Source organism: Mya arenaria, chromosome 3 (assembly GCF_026914265.1).
Source record: "Mya arenaria isolate MELC-2E11 chromosome 3, ASM2691426v1".
Lineage (NCBI taxonomy): Eukaryota > Metazoa > Mollusca > Bivalvia > Myida > Myidae > Mya > Mya arenaria.
In genome coordinates, this window is record NC_069124.1 from 26,010,989 (window position 1) to 26,030,555 (window position 19,567).

General features: G+C 36.0%; 2 protein-coding genes across 4 annotated transcripts in view; one reads left to right on the forward strand and one right to left on the reverse strand.

Annotated features, from left to right (window-relative positions):
• The window catches only part of LOC128228696 (uncharacterized), a 10,622-nt gene extending 5,756 nt beyond the window's left edge, over positions 1-4,866 (forward strand). For both annotated transcript variants that reach the window (XM_052940162.1, XM_052940161.1), the window contains one exon: positions 2,349-4,866. In XM_052940162.1, coding sequence (XP_052796122.1) covers positions 2,349-3,211 — 863 coding nt within the window. In that variant the 3' untranslated portion in view covers positions 3,212-4,866. The remainder of the gene's footprint in view (positions 1-2,348) is intronic.
• A 3,056-nt stretch (positions 4,867-7,922) lies between these two features.
• The window catches only part of LOC128228045 (glutamate receptor 2-like), a 66,184-nt gene continuing 54,539 nt past the window's right edge, over positions 7,923-19,567 (reverse strand). Inside the window, exons 10-19 of one of the 2 annotated variants that reach the window (XM_052939086.1) lie at positions 18,940-19,044; positions 18,221-18,295; positions 15,407-15,586; positions 14,416-14,768; positions 13,242-13,440; positions 12,276-12,523; positions 11,699-11,804; positions 10,633-10,785; positions 9,667-9,768; positions 7,923-8,700 (exon numbers count right to left, since the gene is read on the reverse strand). In XM_052939086.1, the coding sequence (XP_052795046.1) occupies positions 8,602-8,700; positions 9,667-9,768; positions 10,633-10,785; positions 11,699-11,804; positions 12,276-12,523; positions 13,242-13,440; positions 14,416-14,768; positions 15,407-15,586; positions 18,221-18,295; positions 18,940-19,044 (1,620 nt within the window). In that variant the 3' untranslated portion in view covers positions 7,923-8,601. The remainder of the gene's footprint in view (positions 8,701-9,666; positions 9,769-10,632; positions 10,786-11,698; positions 11,805-12,275; positions 12,524-13,241; positions 13,441-14,415; positions 14,769-15,406; positions 15,587-18,220; positions 18,296-18,939; positions 19,045-19,567) is intronic. The other variant, XM_052939087.1, reaches the window with a different exon arrangement.

A 19,567-nucleotide genomic window follows, 5' to 3' on the forward strand; every position in this document is an offset into this window, starting at 1 on the left:
ATGAATAGAAACGTTTGATTTATCATTGTTTTAGAAAAGAACGCGTATAAAATGCTTTGGAATAGTCCCACTCACACAAAACACTTGAGTCTCACTCACACCTGTGAAACCGGATATACCATATACTCGATAATGGGCCGAATTCAGAACAATCACTCTCACTCACACTCAATGAGTTAATCCTCTGTAATCACATAACGGTCGATATATTTTCGAGTGAAAGGTATATCCGTATTCACAGGTGTGAGTGAGACTCAAGTGTTTTGCGTGAGTGGGACATTTATGAGTGCTCGGCAAGGCCACTTGAACCGCCCTCGAGGATTGGTTGTAAATACGAATTGAATGAGTGTGAGTGAAAAAAGTACATGACAAGTAGAAAAGATGAAATATATCAAATATTTGGAACAAATAAGGGACATCCTCGTTCCCAGACAATATTTAAGAGACCGGGATAATCCATTGAAGTACATGTTCATTCAATAACGTGGCCATCTATAAAAAAAATCTAATTTTCAAAAAGGATGCGCCAATCATATATTTGTTTTGTTTCGCAATGATCTTGAACGCCCAGCAAAGTTGATGTTTGCAATTCATCGATAGCTGCAAAGACAGGCAGCTAAATGTACGCGAAGCGGTCTAGCGGCGTGAAGTTGGCGGACTAGCGGCCTAAATTTGTTATCTATTATAAAAATATAATAATATATTTCAAGGTTATTGTTCCTGCGTTTAATTGGGAAATATGATAAATCAATGTTTTTAGACGTATATTAACATAGCGGCCTTAAATTGTTTTCTACTTTAGAGCATTTTTATATGAGTTTTCTTCTAAAACAATGCTAAACTAATTGTTTTCCTATGCAAACTTCATCACGCTGGAGCGATTTTTTTTCAAAAAGTCGATCAAGCAGTCCAGCGGCCTCGCGGCGTGAACTTAGCGACCTGGTGGCCTAGCGGCCTAAAAATCCCCAAAACTCAATTCAGCAGACCAGGAAAAGGGGGAAATGCTGATATTCGCTAAAGGATGTTGATTTTTGAATAGAAACATTTAATTTATCATTGTTTTAGAAAAGAACGCGTATAAAATGCTTTGGAATAGGAAACAATTTTAGGCCGCTAGTCACATGAGGCAGCTAGGCCGCAAGGCCGCTACATTTACGCCGCTAGGCAATTTCAGAGCGTGGTCAGGGAATTGATATGTATTTTCCAGCCTACATTCAGCTGGATTATTATTATATTATTATGATTATTATTATTATCATAATATTATTATTATTATCATCATCATCATCATCATCATCATCATCATCATCATCATCATGATCATCATCATCAGCAGCAGCAGCAGCAGCAGCAGCAGCAGAGCAGCAGCAGCAGCACCACCACCACCACCACCACCACCAGCATCAGCAGCACCACCAACACCAACACCACCATATCATCATCATCTTCATCATCATTATTATTATTATTATTATTATTATTATTATTATTATTATTATTATTATCGTCATCTTCATCCGTTTTCCCCTATCTTGAGTTGTTTTTCACTCCGAGGTGTAATTTCCCCATAAAAAGTAGATTCATTCGCTAATTCTATCCATCTGCTATTTTTTATTAAGTGTTTTCAACTTTCATATTTTATTTTCAAACGCTTTATGCAGAATACAAAAGCAAGATTATATATGAATACATATTTAAATCACGTGATGCAATGGAAAACGGCTACATATTTAAAACAGCAACAACAACAACAACAACAACAAACATGCATTTAAACGCATTTTGCAACAGTTATTTACAATCCAGAACGTTTATTTTTATAAATCAATTGTTTTAAAATGTAAATTTCAGTTTCAGAATAACAATTATTAGCATTTGTTTGTCGCCATAACTTAACAATAAGGTACTCAAATCTCAAATAAACAAGGCGTGTGAATGCGAACAGATCACTTGAGTGTCACTCCCCGTATTCCACCCAAGTGATCACTTGAGTGTCCCGTACGGGAATGTGGTTGGAGTGTGAGTGAGAGTGGATGTTCTGAATTCGGCCCAATATCTCGACCGTTATGTGATTACCGAGGATTAACTCAATGAGTGTGAGTGAGAGTGATTGTTCTGAATTCGGCCCTAAGTCATTTTCATCTTATTTTGATTGATTGACAGGTTAACATATATTACCCTAATGGAACTAAAGTACAAAGGACACTAAGCATAAGAAAAAAACGCATGCTCTTTTACATGTTTTTAAAATTCGTATTATAAAGAGCTATTGGATTTAAGCATGAACGACAAAACAAGAAAACGATAAACCAACAATTTATTCTATGAAATGTTTATTATTATTACAGAGTTTGCATATGTCAAAGAATCGGAATCAACCATAAATGAAGTAACTGAAGTCTTACACATTGGTGACTGTATCACCGCTTCCAAAGCCGAAGCCAGTCGGTTGGGTTATTTGTCTGGAGAATTGCATTATGCAGTAACATGGATCAGCATGTATTCGAGAATATGTCATATCAACGAGACGCTTCTGTCAAAGGATACAGACACTTCAAATTTCTCCTTCCATTTGAATAAAGAACTGAGATGCTCATTTCATCTAGAAAGATACACAACGACGGGGCAAACATTTAAAAGAGCGGCACACGTTATATCTAACTCTCTTTATATGATTGGTTTTCAGAAATATAATTCACTGTTTCGTGGGGTGAACAATTTCAACTACAGAAATCGTTCTTATTTTATTGAATACGGATTCTTCAGTGCAAGCCGCAGCCTTAGAGTGGCTCTAAGATTTGCCGACGGTGGTACAGTGCTAATATTTAAGGATATGAACGGTGTACCTATTTCCAATTTTGCACAAGACAGATTTGAATACCAACAAGACGTACTAGGTCCACCTAATTCTACATTTTTAATCGATGCAGTGACAAAAGACAAAACTACAATTTCTAACGCGTTAAAACCGTACCCAATATGGTCGGACGTTAAAGTTCCTACTGAAATCATCTACCTGACCTACATTGCTGATGATAACGAAAAGGCCGAAGCGATGAAACAAGTAAGACCGGATTTACCGACACACTTTTGTTCTTTCGGAATCCCTACCTTCAGGAATTGTTGTGACAAGCCCAGCTTAGCTTTTTCGACGATTCTACAAATAACTACAATCGTTCATTTTATTGTCAGCAAAATGATGGTGCATTAAACAGAGCTACCTGATAGCGAAACGTGCTGACACAAATGATAGCTTTGTTCTTAAGGATTTTCAATTCACCTAATGCAATAAGCTTAAACATTCGAGTGTTGGCGACTTCCGTTGCAATGTTGTATTAATCCGGTAAAACCTTGGATTTTGTTTATTATGCTATATAACAATCTGGTCTAGCAATATTGGGGTTAACATTTAGGTTCCGATGGATCCTTTAGAATTTTGTTGATTTTTTATAATTGCCGTTTTTCAATATTTTTCAATTGATATAATTTATATTATTTATAAAGTTTATACTAGTATTTTTAATAATGTAATATTTGATTTCATTGAAACTTCACCCGATAGCATTTCAGATACACAAGGATGAACGATAGGGTTGTCAAATCATACAAACCTGAGTTCAAATCAGATAAACAGCCGCTTACGTTATCTTATGTTACCAAACTGTGTTACTTTTATCCCTGATGTATCGCAGCGCATACACTCCAGGCGGGGAATAAATTGCAAACTTAAGCCACAAACGCCGGGCAGGCCATATGTTTTTACACGAAATCTACTATTGGAGACGTAAAAAACTACAGGTACGTGTACGTGTGAATGGCGATTGAGTGCTGCATCACCATTGTGTGTAAACGTATTAATTTAAAGCATTCGGTCAATGAAGTGTAAGGACTGCGTCAATATACGCAAATATAAAAATGCTCTTGCTTGTTTCCGATGTTCATCACATAACCTTGAGATTGAATACTGTCGATACTCTAATATTCATCGAGATCAAAGGTTTTGTAAGCTATGAAAAGATGTTGTTGAAACAGAAAACCATGTTTTGCTAAATGTCCTTTTTATTCTAATATAAGAAGAAAAGTACTTACCAATGAAATATTATAAAAATGCTACTTTTAACAATTGTATCATCTTGATGTGTGCAAAAAACGAAATTTTGTTAAGGGATATTGCTATGTGTATATTCTTTGCTATGCAACATATAAATATTTTGCTACAAGCTTTGTAAGAATGTTATAATTAGTATTAATACTTATTTAAGTCATTTTTGCATTTTTGTGCGGTAATGATTGTAGTTGTGTAACACATATGTAATTACTTGTGATCTCGGGTGTCGTTGAGATGTGTGCCTGACGTATCGGTGGGTACCACTAGATCAACAACACCTGCGTTGGTGTCGTCTCGATGACTTCGATGGGATGTAAGTGTTTACGCTTTAGATCCCTTCTATTTCGTTCTGAAAACTTAAGGTATAAAATGCATGCTACACATTCAAACTTGTTTTTCGACTTGCACTTCCTTATTTCTTTACTCTTTAGTTTACTTTTTGATTCGTTTTTTTTGTGTGTGTTTTTGTGTTGTTGTTTATTGTAATTGTGTTTGTATCATATTGTACATGTTCAACCGATGTAACCATTGTTGCTTTTGCATATTTGTAATACTCATATTTGTAGTCTTGTGCCGGTGGCAATAGAATATTGAACTTGAACTTGTAAAGAACCGGAACATTAGTGCTAAAGAGAGATATTTAGGGTTACGGCTCTCAGTAGCCTGTTTTATCGCTGCATCATTTACTAACCACACGTCAACTATTAGTTGTGTGTGACCTACGCATAATGTATCGAAAGAAATGATGATGTAACTTCCTTTTTCTTTCTGAAATTCTCTCAAACGGTAACACATTTTTTCCTCCTCCAAAAATCGATTCTGTTTATCCATTTCTGCACTCAATCTTCTCTCAAGTTCTTGTATATTGGTAATTGAAAACGTTAAACGAAACATTATCTGTATATTTTTTAGCAATAATCGTTAATTATCATTTTTTCGGCATAGGTAATCCATTGAATATGCACACCACGCCTCGTTGGGATATCGAACCACAGGAACATTTTTAGGTTAAATGTAAAAGGTTCATCAACGTGAGGGTCACAAATAAAATATAATATAATTATAACTTACACTAAATCATTTGTCAAATTCCTGCTGATTTATTCTTATTATTCTCATTGAGCAACCATACAAGAACAAAGATGTCATCCATGTTACACTATGGGAAAATATCCAGGGACCCGTCCAATGCAGCCGCACCCAAGGCCAGGTCGAGTCGTTTGGCGGCCAAATCAGGCGTCGCAGACGTCTCCCGAGGCACCAATCGCGAGGGCAACGCCGACAGAACCCTCACCCTTCCAGGTCCTGTCCTCGTGCCCAGGGCCAACATAGGTCCGCTGTCTACCAGGGATAACAATAGTTCGCTTCTCCCCGGTTCTGCCGGCCGCACAACCCCGTCCAATCGTCATTCAGGCGACATCTGGGGCCTAGCACATTCTCCACTCGTTATACCCGCCCTTAAACAGTCTCTGTAACGTTAGCCAAATATTACTGATGCCAGTTTTACTTTTAAATGGTTTCGAATTGAATTACGCCGGGCCGCGTTTTGCCATTCAGTCTAGAAACTTTATGTCTGCCGGGTCACACCCCAAGGTACTCGCGGACATAATTGAAAAAGAAATTTCTATGTTACGCATGGATGGCCCCTTTAAAATAACCCCAATATCAAATTTTAGAACTTCCCCTGGAGTGGTTACAAAATCAAGCGGTGGTTTTCGTTTAATAACACATCGCTCTTACCCACCTGAGCTAAGCGTCAACGATGGGATTGGTCATCGTTTATGTACGGTGAAATATTCGATTTTTGATGAAGTCGCATTGCTCACTAGACCCGCTACCGAACAATCCGAATGCACACATGTGCTGTAATTTTGTTTTAAAGGATTTAGGTTGTTTTTAGAAACGATAACGAATTATTTGTCAATTATTGAACACTAAATCAACAAATATTTTTGTATACGAAAGCTATTTTAAACCGAGTGTATCGTATTGGTAACTTGTATCGTATTGGTAACGTGTAACCGACATTGCAATCCTAACGTAATCTCTTGTGTACTTGTAATCGTCTGGGAGTTCCAATCGTGGAGGAAAAATCCGCTGGTCCGACAACTTGTTTAACATTTCTTGGTCTCGAGATCGACACGGTAACTATGCCAATTCGAGTACCCGCTGTCAAAATCTTAGACTTACAAAGGTCAATAAGTTACGTCATAAATCGCAAGGAAATCAGATTACGGGAATTACAATCACTGGCCGGTAAATTGAGCTTTGCATGTCAAGCTATGAGGGGGCGCATTTAGCAGATGAAAGTACGATGCAATAATATGTATCGACAAACCTTACTTCTACGTCCGTATAACACAATATTTAAAGGAAGATTCGATGATGTGGTTTTAAACACATTTAACGGCATTGTTCACATTCCTAAGTCTGTGTGGATTTCCAGTGATATCTTAGAATGGTGGACCGACAGCGCCGGGGCCGACGGTTTAGGCGCGGCATGCTACATGCAGGGGCGTTGGGCTTTCTTTCAATGGCCAGCACACTGGGTCAAATTGTTTTTTTTAAAGGATATCACATTTTTAGAGCTAGTTCCAGTTTTGATAGCCGTATACATTTGGGCCCCTCGTCTCTTCGCCAAAACGTTGATCATGTGGTCTGACAATATGGGCCTAGTTGGGACGCGTAAAGTTTTGCGGTGTTCGTCCGACGTGAAAGCCATGGAGATCGTCCGCAAAAGGGTGAATAGCTTTGCTGGAAAATCTTCATTTGAATCTGGTGGCCATTATTTAAAACACACAGAACCTACGGTTTGCTCCCCCTTTTACGCTAAGGACGGGGTCCATCTGACCAATCTAGGCTCAGACTTGCTTTTAAATGACATTTCAGCAGCTTTGTACGAAGTCATACATCTTGGCTCGCCTGTTTGCTTTTAAATGTGTGCAGTATTTAAAACGTTACCAAATTCATCTATGGCTACACTAAACTTAAGCTGTTTTTTTCAATGCACGGCCTCTTTTGGAATATCGACCACCCAAATGGTATTTTGGAGGGCGTTCCGGGATCCCATTACGGTCCTAGTTTAACCTTTTCGGCGGTGGATCCATACGGGCTCCATATGGCGGCTACGATGTGCCAAAATATTTAACTGAATTAGGAAACCGCCTTACGCAGTGCGGAACCACTGATTACCAGGGTCCGCTGCGGATGTTAACAATGTCATGGTGATTCTGAGTTTAAATATGTTTGTGATTTTGTGATCGGTTGTGTACTTTGTGAACATTCGTGACTTTGTGAACATTCGTGACTTTGAGAACATTCGTGAAAGGGATGACATATATGGTCAAGTTACGACCCCGTCTCCCGCTGTCCTTAAAAAGCCGTGCATTATTCTGCCAAAACTTAAGATTAATAATATTCATGTATAGAAATTATCAATTTTTGTAGAGAGCTAATATGTGTAGCCTTTTATAACTTAACCGTTAAGATTTTGTGATGTGTAAGTTTATAGTATAAATAGATACTGTGGTGTAACGTGAATAGTCTTGTTTCCTACAGTGTTCATAGTTTAGCGTCTAGAAACGTAATTTGAAGCCGTTGGTTAAACCATATAACCTTGACCTTGAATCGTACATACAAGATGTCCGTCAATTGTCTGAACTTGCATGATGTCTGTCGATAATCATAAAAACGACCTTTTAAAATGGTTGCAACTTTTACGTGTACGGATAGTTATACATACGCGTGCAAATATTGTCAGCACAGCAACACATACCGCTAACGAAACACATAGTAGTTTGAAATGCAATAAGATTAAATATTTTATTAACAAATTCATAGTTATATAAACAAATTATAACATCAAATCGATATAGAGTCAAGACTTACGAATTCCTTAATATTATTAAAATATTAGCATATAATTAAAACATTCTTCACACACATATTCAATATTCCAATTTTCACTATTGCAAGCACTTTCAAAACATTACAAGCATTCGATACGAAACATACACGTTATCAATATCAATAATTATTGATAATTAATATATTTATTAATAGGTTACTAGTATTCTAAAAACATTGATAACCACTTAAAATTCAAAACAAAACACTGTCAAAATACAGTTGGGGTAAATTATAATTTGGTTATTCTACTTGCTAATATTCTTGCCTCTCCTATCTCGTGTAGCACTAAACGTTTTTAAACCAAACTATTTTTACCGTTTAGGATTGCCATCGTGTTGTCCGTATCACAACAACTCGTATGATAAAGTACAGAAGTTTTCGTCACGTAGTTTGATCTTAAGAACATGCTAAGTTTGCTGCAGTATGTCACTTTTCACTAGAACTTTTGCAAAGGTTTCCTTTAATGAACACTCCATATGTTGTTTCATTAATCCTCAGTAAACAGCCACATTGTCAGGTCACTGCCAGACAATATCTATCACCTCTCGTTTAATGTTAAGTGAATGGCCTGCATAGTCCGTATGTCAATGGTCTGGACTTGAGGTGAAGCTGTATTTTGTGTTATCAAATGTGACAAGATGCGCAGACGCTGCCGTGGTGGAACCAGGCGATGGGTAAGTGAACTAAAACATAAGAAAAGTCCTTTAGAAGATTTATGTTGCATTGTTATCTTAATGGATACCCACGCATAGGGTGAATTTGTCAGAGTCACAATCACAGAGGGTTTCCCATGTATAATATGCGATGCACTTACCAATATAGTATCGTAATATCACGTTTTCGAGTCAAAATCCCTTGTGATAATTAGTTCTTTCAAGCTTTTTGATGAAATATGGAAGTTTATCAGTGACATAACAACAATGAAAATATTAATTTGATATTTTCAATGCAAACTACAGAGTGAACATACCATAGTAACTGCCCCTTGATCAAAACCAAAGACATCAATTTTGAACCAGTAAATGTGCCATTTGCAATATATATTAAATACAGGGTGTTTGGGCTACGCCACTCGTGGAAATGTTTTTCAATGACACTCGTGAAATAAAATACGATATAGCACTGAAATCAACAAATTTTATATCTCGAACCGTATTCTAAGAAAGCAGACGAAAGATAAAGATTTGTTTTGATAGTACCATAATTTTCCAGTAATGTTCCGTATCATGCGATATGTCATCGTTGTTAATACTTATATGAAAAACTACAGAAACAAGCTTAGTAGCCTAAAAATTAAACATAAACCCCGTTTAAGCGCACAGGGTTAACGCTAAAGACAAAGAACACACAAACAAAAAATCACAAACAAGAAACATGGAACAACAACAGAAAAAAACCCTCCACAAACAGCACAATGCATATATACTGTATAAAAACTAGGTGTGTTTATCCAGGATTAAGTTGGACTCTGTGTTCATATATTTGACGAATTAAGAAAGAACATTTGAATAAGAACAGTAACTAATCAGATATTTGCAAATATATGAAAACGGTTTTTAGAACGATTTAAAGAGTAAGGAAATATTTGAAATATCAGAGAAAAAGAATACACTTTAAGAACAATCAAGCAATCGACATTGACTTCTTACCATGGGGCTTTCTCTCTCGGCGTACCCCGCATCTTTTAGAGCTTCAAGAGGTTCTTTCTTTACGATGCGGACAGCTTGGTGATTTTTCTGAGCTTTTAATAGCTGATACGACAGAAGTTCAAACACACGTATAATATGGCAAACAATGCAAAAGTTTACTAAGCAGAACAGCAAGGCCTTTTTAACAGAAACAGTATTTTATAAACCTTTGAAAAAATGTGAGGAATACGGAAACGTTTCGTGCAATATGAAAGTACCCAGATAAAAGTGCCATGAACAACGATCAATTGTAAAACGCCGAAGATTATAAGTATCTTCCATGGCCGAGAGTGTAAGATAGGTTCATTCCGACCCGAGCGTAGGGTGTTTTGCGGAAACGAGGTTTACCGACTTTCCGCAATACACCATGCGCGAGGGTCGGGATGAACCTATCTTACACGAGTGGCTATGGTAGATGCTTTTTCTCCCACTTCAGTTAAAAAAAAAATAAGTAAAAATGTGTTTTTTGCTGGAACTCTTTTGTGCTTAGTGAAACTAATTGCGTACGGATATGCGATAATTCGTGGTTGTCATGGATATTCGCGCAGTGATTCAGAGTATGTAAATAGTTCTAAGAAGAGTGAAGAATTATTTCTTGAAAGATTCGTGAAAACTGTTTTCTGGTGACATTTGAAGCGAGAAATAATTAACTAGCGTTCTAAATATTGCCACAAGACAAGGTTTCCATGATGCGCTACAGACGACAGTCTTCAACAAGGGAGGTAATTACAATGTGGTGACCATTAAAAGAAGTTCCATACGGGCATTTTATCTTCGCCCGTGGGCAAGATAAGAATTTCTAGCATGGTTAAATTAATGGATCTACTTATCTGAGGTGGGAGAAATTTATTTTATAATTCAAAATAAGAAGATAAAACGCTTGGTAGGTAAATAAAGCATATAAATGCGAATTGTCAGGATAGTTACCTTGTTTTCACGTGATTTCTTCTTCAAATTCCTAAGGCGTTGGTGTAGAAGATATTCACAAAGGGCCATTACCATCGCAAGCAAAAGACCTCCGATCAAAATATGAAATACCCCAGATACATTACTCAATGTCAAAGCGCTAGTTTTGGCATCCTGAAAAAACAACACACACGATTAATAAAGAAACATTGTCTATTAATCATTTAATTTATAACAGTATATATTTTGTTATAACTTGTTAACTTTTATAATATCTTTCGATTGCAGTATTTTAAACCAGTATGACCGGTTACGAGAAATTGTTTATAAGGTTATTTTGTGGAAATATATTAGTTGCCATGAAAACAATTATTTTCGTTTGTAGTGAAGCTCGATACAGTTCGTGAAAAGATTGTTTTTGGTGTTTTTATATATACAGTTGTGACAAATGTATATTTTTTAATTTAGTTATTGTTGATAAGCGATGGTACATGTATGAGGGAATGATAATGCTACTAGTTGTTGCCCAATGAAGACTTGGGTTCAAGTGAACTCTTGTTTCACTGACCGTTCAGGTGGTTATACCATCATTTAACGGTAAAGCAGTTTTACTTAGGGTGTGGTTTCTTTGTGGTGTTTGTATTTGTGTATGTGGTGTAAGTTGGTATTAGTGTTTGTATTTGTGTATGTGGTGTAAGTTGGTATTAGTGTTTGTATTTGTGTATGTGGTGTTAATATGTTTGTGTCTCTAGTTCATTGTCGTTCGGACCGTTGCCTTGTGTCCATTTACAAGGTTTATTTATTTGTTTTATTTTCGATTACTGGGCTAGTCCCTGCAGTTTTTATTGTATTTAAGTCGGAACCCGTTGGCTCTATATCGATTGGCTCGATTTCATCGTTGGCTTAAATTTGATGTGCAGGACCGATTTATTTTTACTCCATGTAAGCATTCCATGCTGGCTCGATTGTCGCCAGGCAAGAAGTGTTTTGGCCTGTCCCTTGGATATCGAGCCAACGGATTTCGACTTTATTCACTTTAACAAACATATTTAAATGAGTACAATAGGAAAAGGAACATAACTCCTACCTTTGTGTCCACACCGCATTCTCCTTTAGAGTACCACCATTTCTGCTCTAGTTTCATTAGTTCACCAACTTCCCTCAATTTTAAAACAGCAACGTTTATCTGGTTTCTGGAAAAATAGAGGACAATTTATGTTTCAGTATAAGATAAAAAAAAATCACAGAGTGAAACTTAAAAATAAATGAAGCCACAATTGAAATTTTTACCTTTGTTGTTTGATAAGTAAAAAATGATATCAGATTGATATTTTCACAACGTGTAACTCTAAAATAAATGTTAAATTTATACAAGCCAGCCTGAAAGCGTGTAATAAAGTTTGGTTTAGACGTACAAAATGGTCAACAAAATGATGCGCCTGAAGATAAGTTGGCCTTTTGCTACTTGTAACATAGAGAACAACACTAAACACAAACACCGTATTTCTATCACAAAAAACAATACCAAGAATATGTACCGGGAACTTTGCTCGTGTTGGATATTTTCTTGAGTAGTGACTGTACTTATATTAACATTACTGTCAATGAATCGAGATTTTAATTCTCTCAGTAGAGTTGGCACTTTATTATGTCGAAGAACATACTTAAGATAAAATCCGATGGGTGTTGCAATACCGTAACCCTTGTTGTCGAGGTTATTTCCGACCCTCATGGTATTGCAGGGTCTTCGCTGATTGTGGAATTTATTATACGCTTCTTCCATCAGAAAGGCGTATTCTCCCTTGCTGTTTCTTACTTTGGTCACGCCCGAAAGGGTAGAGTTAACCATGACACGCTCTTCGTGGGCGCTCATATGATTCCACATTTTCTTGTATGTGTCCACTTTTGATTCCTGGAGAACAACAATAACCGTTGCTTAATTTCAGAAGTTTGTATATTTTTGTATGTTTTTGGTTTTGGTGATTCAATACACATTGTATTCTAAGTATCATATTTGAATATACAACGCAATTTGTTGCATTTGCTTATTCACATTTATTCAACGTATCGATTATGATGTTTAAATAAAGAACTACAGCTATCTCAGGCTGCGAATTGACATATATTAATTTTGACAGAGGGAGCAGTTTGAAGGTTTGTTAAAAGTCAAGTGTGATGACAATTGTGTACGGAATATGCAATAAAAATGCTGCTTAGAGATACTTTCGACGAAATATACTTTTTATTGATTGATTGATTGATTGATTGATTGATTGATTGATTGATTGATTGATTGATTGATTGATTGATTGATTGATTGGTTGATTTATTTATTTATTTATCTATCTATTTATCTATTTATTTATTTATGATATGCAACGAATTTTTGTACAAAACCAATCATTATTTAATACTAACCAAGGAGATTCGATCATCAGCCATGTTGTCTTGTTTAGAGTATATACCAAAGAGTTAAAGTTCTTCCACTGTATACAACCTCTAATTGATAATTGTTCAAAACAAAAAGCAATACAATAATCATAAAACAAAAATACTTCAAAGAACGTAATACAATGGACTCTTTTTCAGGCCAAAGCTTAGATATTTCGACCCAACTGTAACGTACATACCTTAAAAAACGCACGGCTAGAGCCTCTACTAAGAGTGCCGTATTTGATTTTTGGATGACGAACAAGTTCATCGGCGCTGTTGATAGGCGGAGTAAGCCTCTCGATGGTGAGGAACGCGGCGAGGTTCGCGGTGTAAGAAGAGATGAGTATCAATGTGAAAAACCACCAGGCGCTCCCAACAATCCGTCCGGAGTAGGACCTGTTTGAAAACTGGGCTTAGAAGAACGCTGGACTAAAAGGTATTTACAACTTTTGGTTTTATGAATATCAGTTTTGTTCGAAAATTGAAATTTGAAGTGAAAATTAAATTGGAAAAGTTTGTCAAAGTTTTTTTACTTTTTGTAATACATATGAGTATACAGGCATTTTAACGGAATATAAAGCATACAACTATTTTAAATCATATTATTTGTATAATATTAAATTGTTTAATCAGTACTACCTCTAAATCTTAGGAATAGCACAATTTTTCTTGTTATTATGACTTGATAGTAATGCGTCCAGGGTTTGATACATTGGTAGCTTTTTATTTACTTAGCTTGGCAATTTTTCATTTTCACAATCACCACAGTCAAAAAAGGGTGATAAAAAGAGGCTTGTGTACGTGATGTTTGATAACACTGGCAATATCATGAATTATTCCAGTCATTATCTGCATTCTTTTTCATGCAAGTGACCAGAAAACATAACAGTGTTTTACTTCACTACAAAAAAGTAAACCATGCCAAAGAAAAACAGAAAATAATTGTCAAAATAAATTGATAACATGAAATTAAGACCACTTGAATGCTCCATTTACTTGAATAAAATAAATGAACATAGAAAACGTCACACACGATATTTCTTAACATAATTAATAATAAAAAATCGAAAATATGATTGATAGAAAAAATGTTGGGTCCTGTGCTAAACAAATGTAGATTGTAAAGAAATTGTGAACAAACTATAGGAATTCATAGAAAATAAAACATATAAAATGTGTAGAAGGCTCAATCAAGACAAACTTATGAAAAATAGCCACCTTAAGAAAGCGATGTTATACACAACCTCATCAATGCTTAAAGGCTGGTTATAAAAAGCCGTACACTTTCATGTACCATCGAGTGCTTAAGATATTTTTGTCAGACACCTAAATTAATAAAACATTCCTCAGAATCATTGCACTCTGACCAACCTTGGAAATGTATCAGAACCCTGCTGCATTAGCGCACCAAGAGTAAACCACAGAGTGTTTAAAAGGTTAAAGTTATTGATGGGCGTTCCCCCTTTCGGATCCTGTTCCGCCCACTCCAATGGGCTCCACCGACCGACAAAGAACAACACGAGACTAACGCCAACGAAGGCCAGCATGACGCATGCCCAGACGAGGTTGGAGAGCGGGTACATGAAGGAGAATATTCCTGGCTTCTCTTTATCGGGTTTCTTAATCATTATGCTAATGCCCGTTTTCATGAACGGCTTCGTGAAATCTACGACTCTTTGTCTTTCTTCGTTAATTGTTAGTGGTGCAATCGCCATGTCTGCCTTCTGAAATTATATAAGGCTTCCTTTACAGTATGTTTTATACGTATACAAATATCCATACCATTTAAATGAAACAGTCGAATACAAACTTAGGTTTGTTGCAGACAACTCACTGAACATATAGTTTTACCTGTCTAATGAAAATTGACCTATTTGTTATTAGCGATAAGCAGTTAAATATTGATCACTGAAAATGGAAACTGTCGTCATGACATTTCTCAAAGTTAAAAACTAGTATACATTTAGTTCATGTTTATGTGGGTATAAGTCAAAACTGTTGTCCCTTGATAGAGGGGATGCCATCTGAACTGTTCAGAATGTCATCTTCGACATCTAGGGACAGTAGTTTTTACTGTACCCACAAAACCATGAAAGCACCTTTCATTACTTGATCAAAACGTTATCTTAACAAAAAATGATATAGCTGCTTTATTACCGATCAAAATGTTATATAAACAAAGTTTTAAAAACATAAAAGTATGTAAAAGTAAGCTGTCTAAAACAAAATATGGAACTTCCAATGACTTCTGAAGACGACAGGGAAACAGTTCATGTTGTTGACAGGAGAAAAGTGGAGACCCTTACACCCCACCAACAAACAATTCGTGATTCAAGCGTTATTATTCTAAAATATTTTTAACCTTCCTTTCCCCCCCTTTAGGGCATTTCCTCGTGTCCAGGAGTTCTCCAATCATTCCATCCCAGCATCCCTCGTCCTTATACCATGTTCCGTACGATGAGTCCCCGACCAAATCAATGTAATAGTCGTAAGGGGTGTCGCACTTCTCTTGAAGCATTTTGGCCAGGTCTATACAATAACCCTAGGGAAACAAATCATACTTCAATTACCACATGCCATAGGGGTGCCCGCACTTGGTTTAATGTAGGAGTGGTATGCAGTACGCAGTCTGATAGTCATACCGTGTTTTAAAATTCCCAAAACAATACAAATACACATTTAAATGTTGACAATCTTTGATTTAATGCTGCCACTTATATCTCAACCCTAACAGAGCTTATGTGGTCCGTAGATAGGTTGATATGGTTCCCGACTGCAGACCCAGGGTATTCAGGTTCGAATTTTATTTTCATTATGTAAAAACAAAGCTGGGATCATGCGTTTATTAACACCTTGATATGCGTTTCACAATTTCAGAAAAGTTTTACGCGTCAATCCATAAAAAATACCCAGCGTTTGAGCCTTACTTGTAAAGTGCTAAAATATCAATTCAAAGATTTTTGAACCAATTCAACGACGGAAAATATACAAACTAACAAAAATTACATAGGGGATATTTGATGATTATTGTGTTAGTCACTAATTTCATAGAAAAACAAGAGCAAAAATGTATTTTATTAAGATCACCAATGATTTTCGGAAAATTATTGGTATTTTTTAAATACTCATTTTTTTGGAATAACCTTTGCTACCCGGCCATTCGTATGATGTTTCTCACGCGCAATCTCGATCGCCGATGACGTAGAAAGACGTTTATACGCTGTCTTGTGGAGAAATAGTTCTCAAAGATATGTTTATGTTTATTATTTTTTCTCACTTTCACTGCAAACATTTTATGAATATTTATCAATCAACTTTTTCTAATGCATTTATGTTCATAATAATAACAGTTAAAATAAGATTTATTTTTAATTTGAACAGGGCATAAATTAAACTCGTCGCCCTTTACTGAATGAATACCTGAAAGGTCGAAAGTGTAAACAAAATATGTGTGGATTAAGCGTTGGAAACCTTTTTTTTTTACATTTTTCAGAGTTTGTTTCATGAAACATGGTTATTAAATCACCCTTAATGTTAGTGACCAGTCTTAGTCGCTTGTATGCATGCGTAGAACAATTCAACTTGGTCTCAACCCATCTTTGACAGGTCGTTTCAAACATGGGTTGAGACCAAGTTTCGTTGTTCAACTTATTCATAGGTCATTTGACGTTTGGTATGGTGTTAAAGTTTAACAGTTAATGGTTGTGTGATTTTTATTTCGAGAAGCTTGTTTCACAATGACAGGTAGTTTTAACAGATTTAAAATATATGATATGACAACGATGATCCGATGTTCGATCGTTTGTTTCGTTTTATGTAATGTAAGCAAATGCTCGAGCGTACAGCTTCTAATATACGTTTAAAAATCGGATTGCAATTTAACTCAAAATCAATATTCAGATTCAATATCAGTTTAAGAACTACTTTTACAATCATTTGTAGTTACCTCTCTTTGATAAAAATTGAGGACCTCACTTTCGGCAAAGTAAATTGTGTCAAAACAATTTGATCCTAAAAAAAATCTTGCATATGCTTGCATAAAGAGTATTATGGAAATAAACACATCTTACCGTATATAAGAGAAACGGGGTTTCCTTTTCAAACTTTTTTTTTCTGAAGCTGAATGCTCGATCATTTGCTTTCGTACAAAACATAACAAGAAAGAAAATGTTCAACAAAAATTCAAAATTAGATCATCTATTTAATATCTTTACAAACTGACGTTGTACCTCCCAGGAAAATTACCACTACAACAAAGTGATAATACACTAAGATACACCACCACACGTTAAAAACAACATAGTCCGGCAATCACCCAATATTTGACACAACCTGGTTACGAGCGAAGTAGACTGATCTCTGACAATATGGGTGATTTTATATCCATGTATCATGAAACCATGTATAATGTAACAAACTCTTAAACTAGGTCTTAATCCCATGTTAATCTACACTTGTTTTTCAAATATTCATTCAATAAATGGCGACCAAATTGGTTATTGCATTCATGCCTTGACCACTTTAAAATGAATGCGTGATAAGTCCACTGAAACACGAGAAAATAATAAACTTAAAAAAATCTTGTAAAAATATTCATCCACAAGCCTGGGGATGAATGCGTGATAAGTCCATTGAAACACGAGAAAATAATAAACTTAAAAAAATATTGTAAAAATATTCATCCACAAGCCTGTGGAGGAACGACAGTCTTGGTCATCGGCGAACAAAATTGCGCGTGAGGGGCGTGCACGGTAGGTCGAGTTGCAAAGGGGTATTAAAAAAATGTCACTACATAAAAGCATAAAAAACCCAGTAAATTTGGTGCCTTTAGTGTTAATCGTATTTTATTTCGATCGTGATCTGGGGAAAACTATATTTGTTTTCTATGGCACTCGTGAAAACACGACCTTACACTGATTGCAGCAAACTGTCTGTTTATTTTATGCATATATTCAGAGATGTATTAGTATTTAGTTTTAAATACCTTAATTCCTATTATCATTTGTGGATGAGATACAGAACACAGTCCCACAAAATCCAAAATCCAAAAAAATCATCTTTCCGAACTGTTCTGTTCATAAAACTACACCTTTTACATTTTCTCGGTAAAATATGATATTTCCTAAGCTTAATACTGTATAACACAATGAGAATCCAGTGCAGAATTATAGTTTACCTCAAGATATTTTCCGTCGACCCTTGGCGCGCCGTTACCATCATTGTTCTTTTTGTACTGCACAAAAGGCTCTTCCTGAAAATAACATGTTTGACATAATCATCACCATGGACAGTCAAGCACAAAACGTAGCGAAAGTTATGTAACATTGCTTTGTCGCAGCGTCATGTGCAAACATCAATTGTACAATGGAGGCTATATTGACATGCCCAGGAGCCAAACAATAACGATCACCCAGTTTTAAGGCAAAAGGTTTAACAGCGAAGCTTCCGCAGGAACAAGAGACCCGGGATTGCACATCATTTTGCTTTTTTCCATGGAAACAAAAACTCCACAATAATCAGACTCTTTTGAATCACAATATTATGCCAATTCTTCCCATGGATAGACGTCAAAATGAATCATCTTTGGCATCAGCAGGATTAGTTTCCAAAAAAAAATAATCCAGGAGGCATGTCGCCAGAAAACCCTTATTGTGCACACGTACTTCAGAATTGCTGTTTTAGGCCTATCATACACTAAACGAGTACAAAACCTCACAATACGACCATGACAGTTAACAAATATATTTAAATATAAACGTTTCATAACACGACAGTGACGCCGACGACCACACCCATGTTTATCACAATTCCGAAACCACTTTCGTCGGAAACAGATGCCAACAATACATGTAGAAAAATCCATACGAAAATAAAATAAAATAGGCGAATGTTTACCAGTATAGTGATCACGCGGAGAGTCCTGTTGAGGGAAATGTTAGGTCGTTCAGGCGGTTTAGGAAGGGTGGTGTTCAATCCTCTGTTCGGTGTCCAGAAACCAACCTCAAATAATATAGAAACTGCAAATTTTCCACTGTCGTTTTTTTGAGTACATAGAGGCACAAACACGGCTTAAACCCCCAGTAAATTTACATTTTACTGACCGTTCCAAGGCGGTACCTAACAATCCTTGATAAACATACCTAGTTTTTTTTAAATATATAATGTATGCACTGTGCTGCGTGTGGAGTTTTGTACTGTTATTCCATGTTTCTTGTTTGTGATTTTATGTTCTATGTCTTTGGCGTTTACTAAGTGCCATTTATGTTTAAACTTTGTGCTACTGAGCTTGTTTCTGTAGCTTTTCGCATTTATATTTATATCCTACAAATAAGTTAAATTTTAGGTATGTGTGTGCTGTCCTACTTAGTTATTGATTTTGTTTGATTGGTAAAAGTGTGGTCATACCATCTGAGATTCAGATAAGGAAGTTAAGATAAAACAGGTTACAGGTTAGATACCATCAAAAAACACATTTTATGGTCAATTGACCGATTTGCACGCAACATTTCTGATTTCCAAACCT